This window comes from Toxorhynchites rutilus, chromosome 1 (genome assembly GCF_029784135.1).
Source record: "Toxorhynchites rutilus septentrionalis strain SRP chromosome 1, ASM2978413v1, whole genome shotgun sequence".
NCBI lineage: Eukaryota > Metazoa > Arthropoda > Insecta > Diptera > Culicidae > Toxorhynchites > Toxorhynchites rutilus.
Genome location: NC_073744.1, coordinates 127,216,464 through 127,238,269, shown reverse-complemented (window position 1 = coordinate 127,238,269; position 21,806 = coordinate 127,216,464). Strand labels below are relative to the sequence as shown.

At 37.5% G+C, this 21,806-nt stretch overlaps 1 protein-coding gene across 1 annotated transcript in view; it reads left to right on the top strand.

Moving 5' to 3' along the window:
* Positions 1-21,806, top strand: part of LOC129762685 (transcription factor SPT20 homolog) — a 112,573-nt gene that overhangs the window by 19,894 nt on the left and 70,873 nt on the right. Inside the window, exon 2 of the mRNA XM_055761169.1 lies at positions 21,272-21,286. Coding sequence (XP_055617144.1) covers positions 21,272-21,286 — 15 coding nt within the window. The remainder of the gene's footprint in view (positions 1-21,271; positions 21,287-21,806) is intronic.

Sequence of the window (21,806 nt, the reverse complement as noted above, 5' to 3'; positions counted from 1 at the left end):
TTTGAACTTATTTTTTTTATTTATGGGTTATGAAAGTCGTGTCAATACAATAAAAAAAGTCATATAAAAGTCTTTCGCCTCTGAATTGCATGATGTTTTTACGTGATTTTGTTGAACTTTGCCTTCGAATTTTCCTTCAACTTTATCTTTGACGCTCCTCCTTAAGCCGATACATAGTTCTCCGCTCTCAAAACAGAGTCCATAATTGTGGAAGCCAACCGATTTCCGGATTTTGTTTTGATGGCCCTGTAACGCAAAAATATTTGCTCAACACATGCTAATGAATGTCATCAAAAATGACTTTTTGTAAGTGTAAGGTTCAATCGCATAAGCTTTGCGGAGCCCCAAAAAATGTCTTACAAACGACCTTAGCAATGGATACAAAAATTTCCCATCACGCCTTTTGACATCCAACAGCTGGGACCAAGTTATATTCGAGTCACCCATTTTTTGCCCCATAATATTCGACTTGAGTAGCCTGAATTCGTAATCCAAGCCTTGTCTATTACCTGTTTTAACGAATTGAGGAAATTTTCGCATCAAATCATTAAGGTTTGGTAGCTTGACAAAATTTGGACGGTTTATTAAGGCTGCAGCTATGTTTCACCAGTTCAATATAGATGTCACGACAGATCGATTTGAAGATCAACTTCCTAGCTGCATCCAATCCTTTTTCAGCTTCTTCTGTATCGATACCAACGCAAACATCCTAAAGCTTCTTCAGAAAGTCTTCAAAATTTTTCACATCAAAGTTAGCATCACGTAGCTCTCCAAACATAAGTTACCCAACATGATCAAAACTAACAGTCTTTTCTCATTACAAAATTCGCAAAATTGAGAACTTTCTGATTGAAAGGAGCGATTAGAGTTATTGAATAGCGGTAGAACAAAGCTTAGGAACAGTTTAATCGGTTTATCCATAGAATCGTCTAAATGAGTCAATATACGATTGGCGGATTGAATATGGTCATACATAACTTGGAACGGAAAAAATAGTTTAAGCTCTTTAAATCAATAAGATTTCGCTTTAAAACTGCCTCCAACCAAATCTCGTTGCTGTAATAAATGTAATACTTAAAATTAAATTTCAAAAAAAAACTGTAAATTCTGTAGTTTTGCTGAAAACCTGTAATTCTGTATATACAGATTCTGTATTTGAAATTTGTTGAAAAATATGTAAAATACAGAATATAACCCTGATTTGGAGAATACACTACACTATGAACAACATAAATTCAAAAACGTCACCGCCACAGAATGGTCGGTATCAAATGAAATGATTTGACTAATAGGATACAGTACAGGTCGGACTCGATTATATGTGCTTCGATTATATACAATTTTGGACTCGATTATATTCAGTTTGGATTTTTTTTTTATATTTCAAATATGGCTTATTTCATGAAGAAATGTAACCTTTCAACGTTAAGGTGAAGTTTAAGTGGCTATTACATGTACAGTGGGATAAAAATCGTGATTTTTGAAGATTTTGCTTGAATTTTCACCAGGAATTGTTTATATCGATATTGCAGCCAAATTAAGAAAAATAGAAGTTGTGCGTCAAAGAACAAATTGTGGAGCGGTTAAAGAACTTCATTTTAATTGATAGAAACAATCTAGTTTAAAATAAATTTTTAGGATAAAATGAATAATAACACATTAAAAAATATTAACTTTTAAGTTTCACTTCAAAAATGTTATTAAAATTCACTAATTTAGTTGTTCCACTACTATATCCTGTACTAAATTTTCTCATCTTTCAAGTGAAAGCATCAGAATCGTCTTCCGTAGCGTACTTTTCAATGTAGAGCCAGTTTGAGGCAACAGAGTCCGAAGCAAAAAAAAAAGTTCTGTAACTCTGTCATTGTTGAAATTCGAACATATGCGTTTTTTCATCAAATATGATCGACTATCAACTCCTGAGAGAATCTGGATAAATGAATTTTTTTCATGTGAGAAAGGTGTTTTCTGACTTTAAGGGGATGAATCAAATATCAAATTCCTCTTTTATTTTCAAAAAACGAAAAATACATGCAAAAAAAACAATTAAAGAAAAAAAAATTCGATTAACCGGAGTGAAAAAAAAACAATACTCCGGATAATCGAGTCTGACCTGTAGTATGCAAAATAGCATGCAGTTTGGGAGGAATTCTAAACGAAATTTTAGTTCACTCTTTCTCCGAGTTCAATTTTGTGGATTAAACATAGAGAAAAATGGGTTTATATCAACAAAATTCACAAGTTTGTCAGTGTTTCTGAACACAAAACTGCACGCTATTTTGTATGTGTGAGTGATTTTCGTGTATGATACAAAAAAATCTAGCTTACTTGTAGTATACAGTAAAACCTGTTTTTGTGCGGTTTTTTGTGCGATTTTTTTCGTCCATAAAACCGCAACGCGGATCATCCGTTCGCGGATAATGGGGGTTCTACTGTAACTGTAACCTACCACAAGATAGATTAAGATAATTTTGTATCATTAGGGTTCTAATTTAACATGTTGATAGCCGTAAATGAATTAATATATGTATACATTATTTAGATATTTAGATGTATTCAATCCTTAGAACAAAAACCTTCAACGCAAAATGGATTTTCACGACAGAACTTTCAGAATTCACATTCACTGTGATACAAAAATAAAGATAAACTTAGATAAACTTTTGACGCAGACTTCTTAATTTTTTCGCTTTAGATCGATCAAAAGAAAGGATATGGATGTCAAGAAGGAAGAAATCCCATACAATTTGAATAGAATAAGATGTTAAAAGTATTGTCATCAAGCCGTAACTAATATTGAAATGTTATTTTGAAAAATCTGTGATCTGATTCTTGGTTTTAAAAAGTCTGAAAAATCTGTAGAAATACAGATTATTCCGTAGATATGGAAACCGACAGCATGCACCAAGTGTTGGTCAATTTTGTCTTCGATGGTCTTTCAAACATTTTTATAGGTTTTATTGATACCAATAAATTGCAGTTTTTGACCTATGAAAAAAGTATGTTTATCGGTCAATAAGTAACAAACATCACTCACATATTATTTATCATTCTGAAGTGATTATCATTCCACTTCGTTCAGCCGGCTAAGAAGTATATGCACTTAAATCCTTGCACCTCAACAGTGACGCTTTCGTTTTCGAAATATTAAACTTACACCCCAGTACAAATGCAAAAATAATGTGATGCAAAAATACAGAAGTACTCTCCACCATATGACATGAAAATCGACGCGGTGTCTCCACCGAACCAAATTGCACCACTGTGTGCGCTATCTATCTTCCATTCTTCCTTTGTATCGAGTAAAACAACTGTGTTTGACATCAGCTAGCTGGAGCGAGACTGCGACTTGAATAATGATGAACATGGTTTGAACTATCTGATTTTTTCGCGCTTAAATTTACTTCGGATATATTTTCGCCATCGACTATTTTCATTCGATTTCACCGTCGATCTCAGATTTTCCATTACAGTGCTGATTTCCTCATCGCACCGAAAAATTTTTGTATTGGTGCCAACTCACTATCATTCGTGTCCTTCAAAGTGAGCATTCCTAAGAGTCACAAATCTAGAGCAATGGATCCCGCCACTTGGCCGCAAGGAATCGAATTTAGAGAGGCATTTTTGGAAACCCACGCAGCGTCTCGATCCAGGAGCAACCTTCTCGAACCTGTTGCAACTCCAGTCCAGCCAACAAGTTTCAACATAGGTATACATTCATCCGATTTGCGAAACCATCATTCTTGTTCGTCTGACACTTACTCTAAATACTTGACGATTTACTACCAAAATGTTAGAGGTATTCGTACTGAAACGCAGGATCTATTTCTCAAGCTATCGTCCTGTGACTATGATGTTGTTGTACTCACGGAATCGTGGCTACGCCCGGATATCGATAACGCTGAGCTAGCTTCATCATACAGCATTTTTCGTTGCGATCAGAGTACTGCTACCAGCGACCTTCAACGTGGCGGTGGCGTTTTGATTGCAGTTAAAGCCTCCTTGAGTTGTAGCTCGGTTGCTCTGGAAGACTGCAGCAATCTCGAGCAAGCCGTTGTTTGCATAAAACTTTTGAAATCAAAAAATGAATTGAAATTGCGGAATTTACCTTCGACCCAACTCGCAACCGTCGTTGTATTCTGCACACTCCGCAGCAATTCAACAGCTCCGCGAACGTATTGCAAACTCTGACATGATCGTTGTAGTCGGTGATTATAATCTTCCTCGTCTGATATGGGAAAAAGACGACGATGTCAAAGGATTGCTGCCATCTAACGCATCTTCCGAACAAGAGATTGTGCTGATCGAAACTATGGTTGCTTCTGGTTTACACCGAATCAACAACCTTTTAAATTCGAATGGTCGGATACTCGATCTTGCTGTCGTAGACGAACCAAGTGAAGTTGAATTGATTGAACCACCCTCAGGTCTCCTGAAACTAGACAACCACCACATGCCGTTCGTTCTTCGTATGGACGTTGATGACTTTTCTATGCAGTTTGCTGTGAGCCTGTATAATACTGACAACTATGATTTTCGACGATGCAATTACACGGAGCTGAACACTGCCATCTCCGCTATAAACTGGGACATGATTTTCCACGGCCTTGATACGGACGAAACGGTATTTTTATTTTATGACAAAGTGTATGAAATCCTGTATCAGTTTGTTCCGCGCAAAAGATGCAGACAGCACTCTTACAAGCATCCTTGGTGGACACCCGAGCTGCAGCATCTCCGCAATGTTGTACGAAAATCTAGAAAGTGCTTTTTCCGAGCAAGGACAGAAGAAAATCGCAATCATCTTCGTTCAATTGAAACTCTGTTCAACGACAGCCAGTTCGGACGCATGTACACAATCGTAAACGATGTAAACAATCCCCCGCTGAGATGACATTAAGAGATAAGTCTGCTGATTCTCCGATCGGTATAGCCAATTTATTCGCAGATTTTCGTCTGTCAGCATTAGGGACTATCCTGCTTTTGATGTGAATCTACCACTTTTCAACATAACTCAATTTGAAATTTGGACTACTCTGAAAAAACTCGACGCTTCCAAGGGACCCGGAACCGACAACCTTCCACCGTTGTTCCTGAAAGAATGTGCAGAGTCCGCTTTCATCGATTTTCCACAAATCTCTCCGTCACAATGTTTTTCCGAAGCTATGGAAGACAGCTTCAATTTGCCCAATATACAAATCAGATTCGAGGCATCTCGTGGAAAATTACCATGGTATCTCCATTTTGTGCTGCTTGGCCAAAGTGTTCGAGGAATTAGTTCACAACGTCATCTATTCAGCGCCTCAAACAACTATCTCCGCATTTCAACACGGATTTGTGAAGAAACGGTCAACCACAACAAACCTCATGGCGTTTACCAGTTTCATTTCAACTGAAATCGAGAAAAAGCACCAGATAGACGCCATTTATTTCGATTTTTCCAAAGCGTTCGACAAAGTTCCTCACGATCTCGCCGTTACGAAACTTCGTCACCTGGGATTCCCTCTCTGGATCACCGAGTGGCTGCGTTCTTATCTGGCTGAGCGACGGGCGTACGTCAACATCAGCGGGTCGCATTCTTGTACATTCCCCATCACATCTGGTGTGCCACAGGGCAGCGTGCTGGAGCCACTCATTTGTGATTTCGATTGAAGGCACGAAAACTGCTTTACGCCGACGACCTGAAGATTTACCGATCTGTCGCTTCCCACCTCGACTGCTGTGCACTTCAGGCGGATATTAACGAACTTGAAAAATGGTGCCTTGAGAACGGTATGGAACTGAATATAAAAAAATGTAAGTCGATCGCATTCTCTCGCCGACAGTATCGAATCGAATTCGTATACCAAATCGGGCCCGTACCTCTGGAGTGTGTTGTTTCCATCCGCGATCTCGGTGTGATCATCGACAACAAACTGCGCTTCAACGAACACACCAACGTAACCACCGCCAAAGCGTTCGCAGCCCTAGGGTTTGTTCGACGTAGCGCCAGCAACTTCCAGGAAGTTTAAATTATAAGCGAATTAATAAAATCTCATGAACATGATGGTATAACACGACAAACATATTTCAAGGACCTATTTACCATTAAAAAGACAATGAATTACAAATAATTTTATAAAAATCTCGAGAATGGCTACATTTAGAAGGAGATTGATAAAAACCTTTTTTGTTTTAAATCACATCAGGATTCATAATTTGTGGCTAAAAATTATTACTAACATACAAAAATTCCAAGTTTCGAAAATTCCTAAAAATTCGATGTTCCACAAATTTCGTCAAACATAGTTTTACCATCTTGGGCCCATTTTTTAAATTTTCTACATGACTTCTATTTTATGTGAAAAAATTGAAAAAAATATAAAAAAATACATATTTTTTGATATCGCAAATTAAAATTTTATTTTGTAAATAAAAAAAAGAGTACTAATTTTTCTTCTCAGTGTATAATCACGTTTATTAGGCCGTGACCGCCTTTTTAAAAAAGAACTTTTATTGAATTACGGAACTATTACACTGTTTAACGCACGGGGTATGAATAATAACTAATTGACTGGTATAAGTTGGAGGTCTTTTATGCCCTACTAATTGCTGATGTAAGTGATTTCCGAATTGGTGGTGTGTCTCCTGCTGATTGGTGCATTGCTTGTCGCATGATGTGGCGAGGAATGCTGACCATGCAGCTTGGGTGCTGATTAGGCGTCCAGGTGTGCCGTAACTGTATATTTTTTATCAAATTAAGCCAACAATACTTTATAACTCTTTCTAACACACTATTTCGGTACGACTCATATTTTTTGAGATATAAATTATGAAAGATTTCTCTTACTAAAATCGATACTAATTTTTCAAAAGTTACACTTGAGTCAAAAAATGAACCATAATGATGGATTCGGAAAAGTTGTTGGAAATTATAAGCAAATTCATAAAATTTCATGAACATGACGGTATAACACGACAAACATATTAAAAGAGATTATTTACTATAAAAAACAATAAATTAGAAATATTTTTTTAAATATCTCGAGAATGGTTGCATTACATAATAATCTTGATAATAACCTTTTTTGTTTTAAATAACATCAGGATTCTTAATTTTTGAATAAAAATGACTGCTAACATACAAAAACTCGAAGTTTCGAAAATTCCTAAAAATTCGACGTTCCACAAAGTTCGTCAAAAATAGTTTTACCATCTGGGCCCATTTTTTGTATTTTCTACATGATTTCTATTTTGTATGAAAAAATTTTAAAAAAATAAAAAATATGTATTTTGGACATTGCAAATTGAATTTTTATTTTGTAAATAAAAAAAGAGTACTATTTTTTTTTTCTCAGTGTACATTTTTTTCATATTCAACCATCAATACTCGATAACTCTCTCTAAGACACTATTTCGGTACGACTCATAATTTTTGAGATATAAATTATCAAAGATTTCTCTTACTAAAATCGATACGCCCTTTTCAAAAGTTACGCTTGAGTCAAAAAATTCCCAATTGCTGTGAAGAACTCATATTTCCTCCAACCCAAACGGAATACACACTTTCATTGGAATCAAAAATACAAGTTTTTAGAATCTGCATTTTTAGGACGATTTCATTTGGAATTGCTGATAAGTAAAAATCGTAGCTCCGGCTGACAATGCCAGCAAATTGAAATCACATAACGGTGACTCCTGTCAACGTTTCACCATTCCGGTTCCAAAATTCTTCCATCGTTGGAAGGACAAAACCACTCCAACTTGTTTTTCCCATATATCTTCATCATCAACAACAAAAAACATCATTTCGAACGTTTGAATTTTGTCCGGCTTTCATGTGAATCATCTTTAGTTGATTTATGGCCAATTATTTCAATTATTCTGATTGAAACGATGATACCTATTCCCTGGCTACTATTGGGCTTAGTCGAAGTTCAACTTTTGACGTAGAATTACGTCTTTCATTAAAGGTGCCAAATCAGAAAACAGGTCACGTTTTTATGAAATAAAGTTAATGTTAATAATTATTTTTGCTATGAACAGATTTTGACGATTTACATACCAAACGAATTGGAAATTCCCTAAGATTTGTTTGATATGCTATACATTACAATTCCATAGTCTGTATATGGTTTAAATTGATGAAAATTGGAAGCATTCCCATTTTCTCATACGTTTGTTCTGTCCATTTGTGTGTTTCCCCGAACACAGCTGTCACTAACGAGTCATCGACGAGCAACGAAGGGTTAACCGTAAGATGTTATGTCTCCGTGAACAAAGGAAAAGAAGAAGAACGAAGGGGAATATTTGCCTAGAGTATAAACAGTGGATCTCGCTGAGGCAAACTTTCACTCTTCGTGAGGAAATCGACTGAACAACATCGTTGCTGTACGGCGAGGGATCGAATGCCTTTTTCAAGGCAATGGGGGTGGAGAAGTATGATGGATAAAGTAAAATTTTCCGAGGGCCTTTTTGAAGGTTAGAGACGAATGAACTGAAGAAGTTTAAAGTCTCTCTAATTCAACAAGCAAGGAAAGAAGGCAAACTTTCAATCTCGTTCTGTATTCAAAGCAATGAATATCGCTTGTTCTTCTTTGTTTTGCGTCATCACATGTCTTCGTTTCGGATTGAGCTGTGGATGCGACCAAATTACTCACACGCTGATGTCTCAGGCATTGCAATCATTGCATCAAACTGACGCCATTGCATTAAGGTTCTGAGCTACACAATTGTGTGAGGAATCATCAAGCTAGGCTATCGTCAGCTCACCAAGAAAATAAATGTTCTGGAATTTTGTCAGTGATTTGGTTTCGCATGACGGTAGGAAAACTCTCTCCACAAAGGATGACAACTGTGCTAATCTAGACTGGCAATATTAAGAGAAAAGGCTTCTGTTGAAAAGAGCGCAAAACAGAGATAAGTGAGTGTATATGTAGTTGCTTCAAACCATCGATATATGGATATTTGTGTGCGTACGTGCGTGCTTCATAACCCGTACGTAAAAATAGTGCATCTTCGCTACGCTGAAACCCCATTTGTAATGACCCCATTTGTAAAGGAGGGGAGATAGCGTTAGGGAAATATTTAAGCTAGGGTATTGGTAATGAATCAAATATTCAGCCTTTTTTTAAGCAGTTAATATTGTTTATTTTCTGTCATTAATGTATTGAACTGACGCTATGATGAAACACGTGTTAAGGTTGTGCACCAAAAAATTATTTGAGGAATACCAGCTTATTCAATAAGTTATATTAAGTTATTAATTTATTTGGGCTCGCGTGCCAGTCGCAAAACTGCTTTCAACTAGGATTGCATTTGCGCTAATCTTGATCATAATGAAGCAGTGCTACTCTTTTCGAGGTTGTTAAGATTAACAGATAGAGTTTATTTCGTTTATTTAGTCACCCAGAAATTTTGTATGTGATTTGGTTTCGCTTGCCAGTAACAAAACTTTCTCCACTAACGATGACAGCTGCGCTTATCTCGAGCATGTATTATTCTGCGAGCACAAGAATGAATCATCAAACAATTATCGTCAAATGATTATATAATAAAAAAACATTTCAGGGCAACCAAACTGGTAGAATGGTTGTTCAAAAATTTTCGTAGCATTATAAAATAATATCCGCAGTTATAAACAAGTGACTTGAATTTAACTACAGCGTAGTTCTACGTCAACAATACGGTAGTGTCTTGAACACAACCTCCTATAATTTTTCCTTTTTATTTGATGGGGTGTTATTAATTTGCTCGTTTTATGACTTCCAAACAAAGCGATGACAATATGTTTACAAAGTATAGTGCCATTATTACAATCGGAAAAAAATATACTTACAGAAACATATGCAACACCTCTAATGAATTAAACTCTACGACGACAATATTGCTTACACATCCGGAATAACGTGCTTAAAAGTCGCATCCTTAACACTGAAGAAGACCTGCTGCATGGCCACACACTCGCATTACGTAACCAACTTTCTTTCAACTTTTGAACTTTCCGCCGAAGCCTGAAGTTGCATTTCTGCAGGCGATGCAATCGTCCGGCTGCGTTGCTGTTTTCGTGCCAAAAACGATTTTGCAACAGCTATGAAGCGGTTATGTCTCCGCTTTTGCTCCTCTCCCCCCACCCGAAATCCGACCCCCGACATATATACCAATCCAACCTGCAAACCGACAAAGAGACGCGCTGGCTATATCATCGAGCATCACTGGAGATGCGACTGCGCCACGCCAAATGAAAATGTGCACCCCATCGTATCTTCTACATCTTCGGCTCCGCCCTGGCCAATTGCTGCCTCTGGAAATGGCAAAGGCGGCAGCGATGATGACACCGGACAATGTTCAATTATTTTAATGGAAACGATGCTAGCTACTCCCGTGCTGGTGCTCTAGGGTTTGGGTAAAATTCCATTTTTTTTCCAAAGGGTATTCGGAAGAGCAACATAAATATGCACCTCATGGAACTATGATTTGATGGTTAGATCAAAGTACATCATTCAAATTTGGCTACAAATATCACACAACCTAATTGTACTGAGCGTCTAATTTTTGTTTTGTTTGACTGTAGAATAATTGAGTCATCTTACATATTCAGCTATTATCCCCTCAATCGAATTTCTTTGCTCTTCGTAACTGTGGGATAGTTGTACCACACACTCAGTGATAGTAATTAAGTAATTCATAGGTCATCAAGCTAAAGAAACATTGTTTTAATAATCGTTAGTTTTATCTCATGCAATGTACCGGTTTAATAGGAGGTATTAAGGCACATTATTTCATATTTGAAGTTTTTGTCGCTTACAACTTTTTTGACATGCTAAATGTATAAAATTCTTAACAAATTAAAAACAAAATATGAACAATAAAAAAAAAAGTTAGATTGTAATCTCATAAATTGAATTTTCTCTTCGCATTAATATAGAAATATAGATGATAAGCTAAAATGATTTATACAATACGTGACGAAAATCAATTTGGGTGCCTCATTTCGCCCAAATCCATTCGTTCCATTGACGAAACACTCAAAGGTGAGAAAACCGCGTGGTAAATTTTTCTACCAATGTACCAACATATCCACCATCGATTCGTTATCTGCTTAGCGCCACAAAGGTGGGCAAATCTTCACGCCTGCCGAGCAGAGGTTACGTGCTTCGCCGGGCGTGAAGCCATGTGTACCGCCGTGCCGTGTCCTTTGTTTTCAAAATTTTGGAATGGACAATGATTACCGCCGAGGATGGCGGCATTCGGATTGAGTTGACTACGAGTTACCTGTTTTGAACTATCGCGTGACCCGAAGGTACGCGAGAGGTTGGTTCGAAGCTACACAACCTACCCTTTGTAGGTTTGAGTTGACAATAGGTGAGGGGGATGTGTGGGTGTTCAATTGGCTCCTTAGTCATTTCATTGAGGTGAGTTTTGCATGCTGTGTTTACATCGTGTTCAATATAAAGCAATTCCACGATGGAGCACAATCATTAATCTTTTGTCAGAAAATCATAGCTCGAATGTCAGCTGCCTGATTAAAGCAAGATATTTGACAAGTTTTTGGAAATTCAATGAATATTCTAAAAATATTTCAAAAAATACCTACACTGTTAAAAAAACTCACTCTACAATTTAATTTCACATTAAAAATTATATCCTAAAATCCCCTCTTTGATATTTTATTCAAATACTAGCTGACCCGGCAAACTTCGTCCCGCCCAAAATTTGTTTTATGTTATCAATACCTTCAAACATTCACGTTTTCTTACTAAGCGCAAGTTCATGAGTCCAATCGCAGAACTGTTCATTGATTGATCTTCTAATCGACCCCGTTGAATTTACCTTTTACTATAAAGTTCCTAGTACTTCTACCCAAACTCATCATTATAATATCAGATTATTTTCAGACACAATTCTCGTTCAAGATATTTCAACCACTTGCAAATAACATGTTTCTCCGTTAAATGGAATAAATATTTATTTGATACAGAAAGTATGATACAATAAAGACAGACCCTTCCCCTCTTCTCCCCTTAGAGAGGGGGGTGGAGTGTCTATTCACCATAGAAACGTTTCATGCCTCCTAAAATCACATGCCAAATTTGGCTCCATTTGCTTGATTAGTTTTCGATTTATGCAGAAATTTGTTTTTCATTTGTATGACAGCCCACCCTAAGAGAGGGGAGAGGAGTATCTAATCTCCATAGAAACATTTATTGCATCCTAAAACCTCCTCATGCCAAATTTGGTTAAGTTTGCTTGATTAGTTCTCGAGATATGCAGAAATTTGTGTTTCATTTGTATGGGAGCTCAGATTGGAATGGAAGTATTAGGATTATGCTAAGTAACATATTTTAGGATTGGGAAAAAAAATTGGACAAGCTTAATTTGTTTGATATACTTTTCTTTACGATTCTATATGCTTTACGTGATACAAGGTCTTTCAGATTAAACGCTCACGCAACCCGGGCAAACTTTGGAGCTTCGCCGTCTTAAATTACGGAAAAGAGCTGCGCTGAGGAGATTTTCAATGTAACGACTAAATGTCAAGGAACTTGTATCGGCGTATTAACAGATTACCGATTTTCATGGTTTTATCTTCGCACGCACTGACAAAACTACCCATGCAGCATCAATCACAATAAACCATGAGTCAGCAGAAAACAATTGACAGCTCTATCAGTCGAACTCTAAACGAGATGGTGAAAACAGTGAAGCTACTCCGTTCAGAAGTGTCCGCATTCCAAAACGCGTCCGCGTCGAAAACGGACATCGTGCTGAACTTTATGGACGCCGGATACCCCCTTCCGGCATCGACAACATCTTGGCACTATTGAACAAAAATCAGAGCAACGACAGAAAGCCCGATTCCAGACGGCCGACGACTCTGAGCGACAAGAGGCTCATACATGGTCATACATGGAAGCGGAAGTCCCGTCTACTGGTCTTGGAGCTGCAGGTAATGATGCAGCGGGAGCGGCTTAAGAAGATACTCAAGTCGATTTTCTCGGCAAATCGCGAAGTGGCGGTGGTGATGGACGACTAGACTCGTCTCACCTTGGATGGCAACAACTGGCAGGGCACTTCGTATTTTTCTTCCCCCACGAAGAAAGTGAGCTCCGAAGTGAAGTTTATTTCACACACCAAGATCCCCAAGAAGGTGCTGCTGTAGCTGACAATCAGCGAGAAGGGGATGTCAAAGCCGCTCTTCTTTAGCTCCGGCTTGACCGTGAACGGGAAAATTTATAGTACGAAGTGCCTGCCGGAAGTTACGTCGTTCATCTAGAAATACCATAAGCAGGGTTGCCAACTATAATTTTCAAAAATCAGGAAGAATAAAAATAGAAATCAGGAAGAAATCAGGATAGTCCATATTGGGTTGTAAGGAAGGTTCGGCTCCGATTTTCTGGGAAAACAAAAGTATCATATTTATAGGCAAACATACATTTTATTTAAATATACACAATTTTGTTCCGCAATCTATCACGCAGCTTAAAAATTCTATCCTCCCAGAACATGTTTGCTTTCTCGACTGTTCAAGGTATGTTTATGCTTTCCATTGAGTCGAATTGCTTGTGCTGGAGAGAATTCTGCTGCCATTAATTTATCCAGTTACGAGCAGTACATAATTTCTTTTTTGACATTTACACCTGACGCAGACTGAGACAGATCAATCCTAGTACTGACTGTTCAAATCCGTTGCTCCGTTTTTGAGTTCATGAGTCCAATCGCAGAACTGTTCATTGATTGATCTTCTAATCGACCCCGTTGAATTTACCTCTCACTAAAAATTCCTAGTACTTCTACCAAAACTCATCATTATAATATCAGATTATTTTCAGACACAATTCTCGTTCAAGATTTTTCAACCACTTGCAAATAACATGTTTCTCCGTTACATGGAATAAATGTTTGATACCGAAAATATGATAGAATAAAGACAGACCCCTCCCCTCTTCCCCCGTTTTGTGTCCCCTAAAATCTTCACATGCCAAATTTTGCTTGATTAGTTTTCGAGTTATGCAGAAATTTGTGTTTCATTTGTATGACAGCCCACACTAAGAGAGGAGGGAAGAGTGTCGAACCAACATAGAAATCTTTATTGCATCCTAAAACCTCCACATGCCAAATTTGGTTTCGTTTGCTTGATTAGTTCTCGAGTTATGCAGAAATTTGTTTTCCATTTGTATGGGAGACTTTCTTAGAAAAGAGGGTGAAGTGTCGAACCACCTTAGAAATGTTTCTTCCCCATAAAACCTCCACATGCCAAATTTAGTTACGTTTGCTTGATTAGTTCTTGAATTATGCGGAAATGTATGCTTCATTTGTATGGCAGACCCCCTAAGAGAGGGGGAGGAGTGTCTAACCACCATAGAATCATTTATTGCACCCTAAAACCTCCACATGCCAAATCTGGTTTCGTTTGCTTGATTAATTCTCGAGTAATGCAGAAATTTGTGTTTAATTTGTGTGGCAGACTGAGACACTTCAATTTTGATAATGACTGTTCAAATCCGTTGATCCGTTCTTGAGTTAAATCATGAGGAACGGACACCAAATCATTTATATTTATATAAACTAGTTGATCAGATTTGTTTGTACTCTTACTTTATCTGGATGAAAATTGTCCGCAAAAAATATACTGGGATCCCTATCAAAATATTCCTGATTGGAAATGAGAACTGTCATAATATCTCTCCGGTCCACTTATATATAATGCTAACATAAAATTAAATTCTCCCGGTAGAAAGTTGTACCTAACTTCTTTCTCAATATGTGTGATCGTTGCAAATCGACTGAATAGCTCCCAGAGTGAAAACCCCGTAGGGTAGGTGCGGGTAAGACGGACAGTGGGAGTAAGATGGGCAGTTGGTTGATGTGTATATTTTCATTATGAATTTCTAATTTCTGTGAATGAGACCCCTTTCTACATGCTATTCTGTAATATTGAAATCACTCTATGACAATGAATACTGATCAAAAGTAGAAAAGAGAAAAAAACGAACATGATTCCGCGTGTGGATGTAATTTTTGCGGCTTCGATATTTTGAGTGGTTCAATTTCATATTTCAGTTCGCTAATGGTTATATTTCGGTTTGTAAGTTAATAGAGAAGCGATATTAGGTATATACATTCGTGAGTGTAAATACATTCGTGAGTGGAAAACTTAAATTATTGAAATAACAGTACTGGTGGGGTGAAACGGACAGATGCCAGTGGGAGTGAGATGGACTGTGAAAAATATGTTTATTCTGTTCCTGAGGAATGCCCTGCGTCCTTAAACGCAGGCTTTTCAAAACAGTGCTAGATATTCCCATGAAACAAGTTATTCTTCAATAATTCAAGAAATAAGTTTGGGGATTAACATCACCTTTTTTGTGGTGTATGTACGTGTAGCCACAATGTTATTAATGGGGGAATACGTTTCAAAGTGTAATAATACTCAAGAGAAACTTTTTGTATTCATAGTCAATGTAATAAGATTTTATAATACATTTGCTCGTCAGAATTAATGTTAAACCAACTTTAATTGTGAAACTGTAGTAATTATATCTATAATCGAATCAAATAACACCAAATTTAAAAGAAATATATAGGAGGCTGTATCCAAGACAAGACCACATTATTGACGTAGAACTACTCTGTTATTATGTTTAAGGCCTCCGCTTTGCGCTCTTATCAACAGAAGCCCTTTCTATTAATAATTCCGGTCTCGAATAGATTAGCTGTTATCCTTGGTGGAGATAGTTTTGTCATTGTCAATTTTCCCGACTTATTATTTTCTTGGTGAGTCGATAATAGGCTGATTTGATAATTCCCAATACAATTGTGTAGTTCATAACCCTAATGGTATGTGGAGGTGATCTGACGTAGTGGTAACTTCCATACCTTTCACGCAGAGATCACGAGTTCAATTCTCACTCCCGACATTCTTCTAAAAATGGAAATAGAAGTAACGAACCAGCCGAAATGTGTTGAAAGTCACTTAAAAAAAAAACCCTAATGGTATGGCGTCAGTTTGATATAATGATTGCAATGCCAAAAACATCAGCGAGTAAATAATTTGGTCGCGCCCACAGCTCAATCCGAAACGAAGATATGTGATGACGTAAAACAAGGAAGAACAAACGATGTTCATTGCTTCGTATATAGAACGATACTGAAAGTTTGCCTTCTTCTTCTTCTTCTTCTTCTTCTTCTTTATTGAATTAAAGAGACTTTAAACTTTTCAGTTCACTCATCTCTAGTCTTCAAAAAGACCCATTGGGAAACTTTCCTACTCGTTCACCTCCATTGGCTTGAGCAACGGTACGCCGTCCAGCTTGCCCAGCAACGGTGTTGTCCAGTCCGTGCCCTCACGAAGGAATGAATTCAGCGGGATCCAATATTTATGCTCTAGGCAAATATTCTCCTTTGTTTTTCTTCTTCTTCTCTAGTTTGTTCACGGAGACTTTAAATCATTCCCTTTTGTTGATCACCAATAAGTTGCTCGTTATTGACGGCATGGGTGGGGATGCTCAAAAATGACAAATGCTTCTAGCAAATGGAAATGCTTCTAGTTTTCATCAATTTGAACCGTTTACACACCAGGGGATTGTAATATATAGCATAGAAACAAATATTAGGGAATTGTCGATTCGTTTGGTATATAAATTGTCAAAATCCGTTGGCGGCAAAATTAGTTATTAACGTTCACTTTATTTCATTTCATAAAAACGTGACCTGTTTTCTGATTTGGCGCCCTTAATGAAAGACGTACTTCTACGTCAAAACAACAATTCATCCTCTGTTAATATACTTCTCTCATTTGGTGAGTAAAGATTCATTTCAAAGTATGGACGACGAATTCAAAGGAATTCTGAATATTTAATTCTCTGCAGTGCAACGTAGTGATGCTGTGGGTTTTTGGGAAAAAATATAAATTACTTATCAAAAAGTCCCTGCAATATTCTCTCGATGGTAAAAAAAACTATGGCCAGCATAAAGATGCTAGAAAACAAATATGTTCTGGGAGGATAGAATTTTTATGCTGTGTGAAAGATAGCGAGAGATTGTAGAATAAAATGGTAAGAATGTATGTGGTTTCTCCTAAATCGGCATGTACTTTCCGGACAACCCAATATGAGTTGTCCTGATTTATCCTGACTTTTATTTTCATTCTTCCTGAATTTTTAAAATTATAGTTGGCAACCCTGTTCATGAGATACCCTGCACGGATTTCGATATGACGTGCATTTATTGTTCTTAAGGGGGGGACCCTCGTCTGGAAGGTCGGAAAATAATGAATTTTCGTGGATTTTTTCCGGATGTTACGAACAAGGGGAGTGTTCGTGTATTTTGGTTATTGTTTAAGGTATGTTTGAAGTATGTTTGTGCTCCCGTGGCCGAGTGGTTAGCGTCATAACTAACATGCCGGGTGTTCGGGTTCGATTCCCGTTCTGGTCGGGGGAATTTTTCGTCAAAGAAATTTCCTCCGACTTGCACTGTGATCACGCGTATTCTAGAGCTTGCCACTCAGAATGCATTCAAGGCGTGTTATTTGGCATAGAAATCTCAACTAAGTACTAATAAAAATGACGCAAGTAATACTACGTTGAGACGGCGAAGTTCCTCTAGGAACCTTAGTGCCATTGAAGAAGAAGAAGAAGATGTTTGAAGATGTATTTTCCATGATGCTGTTGACAGCTGGATGTATACATGCTGTCTGAAAATCGGTTCCTTGCTGGTGATATCAGTTCTGAAGCAACGGTGTGTCGTAGAACTAATTCCTTCCAATGAATATTTTGAAACCTTATGACAACACCTAAAGTGTTACATAGGGGTTTTTGAAAAAATTAGATATTTTTTATGAAACATCTCTGAATGTCGATTTTTTAAAAATCGAAAAAAAATTGATATCAAAAAACGGCTATGTAACGCCTTAGATAATTCATTTTTATATGCTGATTAAAAATTTCAGTCAAATCGGACGAACAGATCCTGAGATATCGATACCACCAGTTTAAATAACATGGTTTCGAGAAAAACGCGTTTTAAAATTCGTACAGCTATACTATAACCCTTGAGATGATTTCATTCTTTTGGCTGTAACTTTCCAACGACTGACTGATTAACTGATATACATTTATTAATCTCAAGTTGTTTTTTTAATGAATTGAACTATTGATCTAATATGAATTTAATGTTGGATTAAGGTTGTTTGATAAGATTAATTAGAGGTATGAAATCTTCATCATTGAACAAAAAATAATGGCCATTTGATGGTCTCAACCAGAGTAATAACACGTTTAGCCCCGACCGAAATAGGGGACCGACAATGAACTTTTCGTCTGGCCCGTGTCGGTCCCAGCGAACCTATAGTGGATTTTTCTAAATATCATTTTGTTACTTCGTTGTTGCCGTTCCCAATGCCGACACTCTCCGAACGAAAAGTCTACTGTCGGTCCTGTGAGGTCGGTGCAAAACAGACGGAAATTTCAGTGTCAGTCCCCAGGGACCGACGTGGGTCTTAACGTGTTAAACTAAATAAAAAGAATTTGATTAATTTTATTGTTATCATAATCACAAAAACCTGAATAAATTTACCTACGGTCATGAACTCAATATTTTCTGTGATTTGAGGTCGAATCCTAGTGTGATTAACACGTTAAGCCCAGCGTCGGTCCCTAGGGGCCGACGTTGAGGTTTTTGGTAGGAAAGTGCTGACTGACTGGGACTGACAGTTACAAAATAACAAAATAAGAGTATATGCGGTTTGTTTTCGGATGTTTTACAAAATGTGAATTGCGACTTTCTAGTCGAATTGCTAACTATTTTCTATCCATACCATAATTATCTTTGGGAACTGGGACCGTCACTGAAATTGTGCAAACGATCTTGCTGCGCGCTAAATGGAAAAGGAAGCAAGAAAAAATCGGGACTTAACGTGTTAAAGCCATTGTATGACGGATATTGATTTAAGGGGGTATTCTAGTGTAGAGACACACATTTCGGACGGTTTTTCGAGCTCCGTCAAAATAAAACAAAGAATATTTTTTGTACCCATTATATCATTATTTGTTCATCTATCTTTAAACAATTCAACAAAAATTGAACGGAGAAAAAATATTCATAACTAGAATAGTTAAGAGCTGATGAAGTGAAAGGGTTCAAAAAAATGTTGCGCTATGGCGTACACGATTCCAGCCGTTCTAGTTATGCGAAACAAATTGAGATGACGGTTACCACTATGGGGTGCCGGTTTCATCCGCACTTGTTGGTGAACTCCGTTTTTATGTTAGTTTTGGAAATTGACTTGCCAAAATACAGTTTAAAAGCACTGATTTCGCTTATATTCCATTGGAAATAATACAGACAATGATTCAATGAGGGAAACATAACAATATGTGCCCTCAGATATTATTAAACAACGCTTTCTTTTATGGCGTCGGCTTACCATCGACTCCCCTACATTCTTAGAATTAATTGGAGTTAGATAATTGTATCATTTGGACCACTGTAGTTTGTTGATGCCAGAACAAATAAACGCATTCGCGAAATTTCTACTGACCTTCTGTGTTGAAGTTGTCAAATGGAACAAAAATCTCCTAGAAGATTTTGATCATGGATTAAACAACCGTCTTGTCAACAATGGTGTATGACAAGATCAACTGTCTCATGACAACTAGTATTCAGCCCTATTCTGTATTTCGACGGATTTACATTTCGTTCGAAACCGTTATTTCGTTCGAGTTTTAATTTCGCATTCTCTATTTCAAACGTTTTGCCCATCCAATGTTCCAAGAGAAACAGATCGAACGAAATGCAAAAACAACTCGAACGGAATACAAAATGAAGTTTTATGAAGTCGTTCCAAATATTTCGAATCGATCGAAATACTGAATAGGGGTGATTATTATCACTCAGTCCGAGACCATATGCTATCAACCTTTTTTGACATGACAGTTTTAATTATCAGTTATAAAATAATTTTCTATTGACCACCATACCTATCTTGTGAGGACTTCTCTCATCCCCCCTGCCTTTCGGTGACCTACCCGACATCATCGTCTCTAACTGCGAGGCGCATTATGTAATACCCGATTGTGTACATATTTTCTGCAGATTTCGAACCGTGTAATCATTTGTATGAAAATGAAGAAGAGAAGCAGACGAAGAAGCTGGCAATGCTTAAACGAAAGACGGCATACTTTTTTTTCCACGGGAAAAAAATGACACGCACGTGGTGGAGAAACTAACCGATGAGTTATGAGGCGCACGCTAAGACCACACCGCGGTTAGGTGTGGAAAAGCGCAAAGTTCGACCGCTGGCGATTGAAAAGCATAAAGTAACACAACAATAGATTATTTAATTGGATAATTAATCGCGAAGAAGACGGTTATGAACAAGACGCCGCAAGCATCGCAAAAAATAAGGGTAAATCGCCGACACAACGTGTAGCAGCGGGATGGGAAAGCATCTCCATGAACTCGTTTGGAGCTGGGCTTATGTGGTGTGAAATAGCTATCAAAACCATATCGCAAATCTCTTAGGAGTGAATTTATTGGAAACTAAGCTGAAGGTTATCAGGTAGTCAGAGGTCAATAAACCGACGCGTCGCCTATTAGTAAGTCGAACCACTTTCTAATATTCGATGTAAACCTATTCTCTGGGGTAGACATTCGTGATTCATTCTAGTAAGAATTAGAAAATGAAAAGGTAATCTCCAATTACCGAGGCATAATCGGGACTCACTGGACAAAAAGAAATGGTCCATTTATCTTGAATGCTAGAAAAAAAACGGGATCTACATGAATCGTTCGAAATGAGCCGATGCACAGCTTCATTCTAACTTTTACCTTCATTCCGAAGCCCGTCGATCTTCTCTCCATACGCTTTGAGCACATCCAAGGTCACGAATGTTTGGAACAATTTTGTTTTCACCTATCATTCGTGGCTCCGGCAAGGGTCATCAACCTCACGCGTTTCACTTTCAACGAAGAAAACCTGTGAAGGGGTCTGTGAGCGACGAAGAGCGACTTGATTGGATAATCATTTAAACGTGGACTGACTCCAGAGAAATTGCGTCATTTGAAGACTAACTAATCGAAACGAATTATGGATTGATCGAGATGGGAAGCGTTCAGACAATCTTAAATTGCCCTCTCCGCTGCTTTCGCTGACCTGCTGGACCAGCTGTTATTTCTCAGCAGAGTTTTACCGGAATAAGTTACCGCATTTTCTTCTGTGATTGAACCAATAATTTATATCAATGTATTTGTTCTTCTATTTTCTAATTACAAACATCTTTTCTCATTACAGATTGTCCACAAAAAGGTGATGTTTCTTTACTTTTGTTGTATATTTCGTGAGTATGACAAGTAAATTTAACCTTTTTGCGTTTGTTGAAACTAGTCTTAGAAAAACTGTGTTATTGTGGTACATGGCAGTGGGAAAGCCATCTGTGGGTTTCTTCATGAAACGAGCTAAGCAAAGCTGCAGCCGAACATGTCGACCATAAAAGTGTTAATTGTCGGAATAACAATAGACACTGAACAGCCCAACATAAAGAATAGGACTTTACCAGTAAGGTAGCTGACCACGTATTGGAGGAAACTCAAAGCACAATGAAATAATTGTGTGACAATGGAATCCAAATCAACGTTTCTTAAAAATCACTCGATTTTGCCTGCTAGTCAATTATGAAATTAGTATTGATTTCATGGAGATACAGAAATTAATTATCTATTATACGCAGAGATTTACGTATTCTTTCTTGAATGCCGTTCTCAAACTCATTCAAGCCCACAAAAAGGATTCATTATGTAAAGATTTTGTGTTGCTGAGAGGAAAAGAA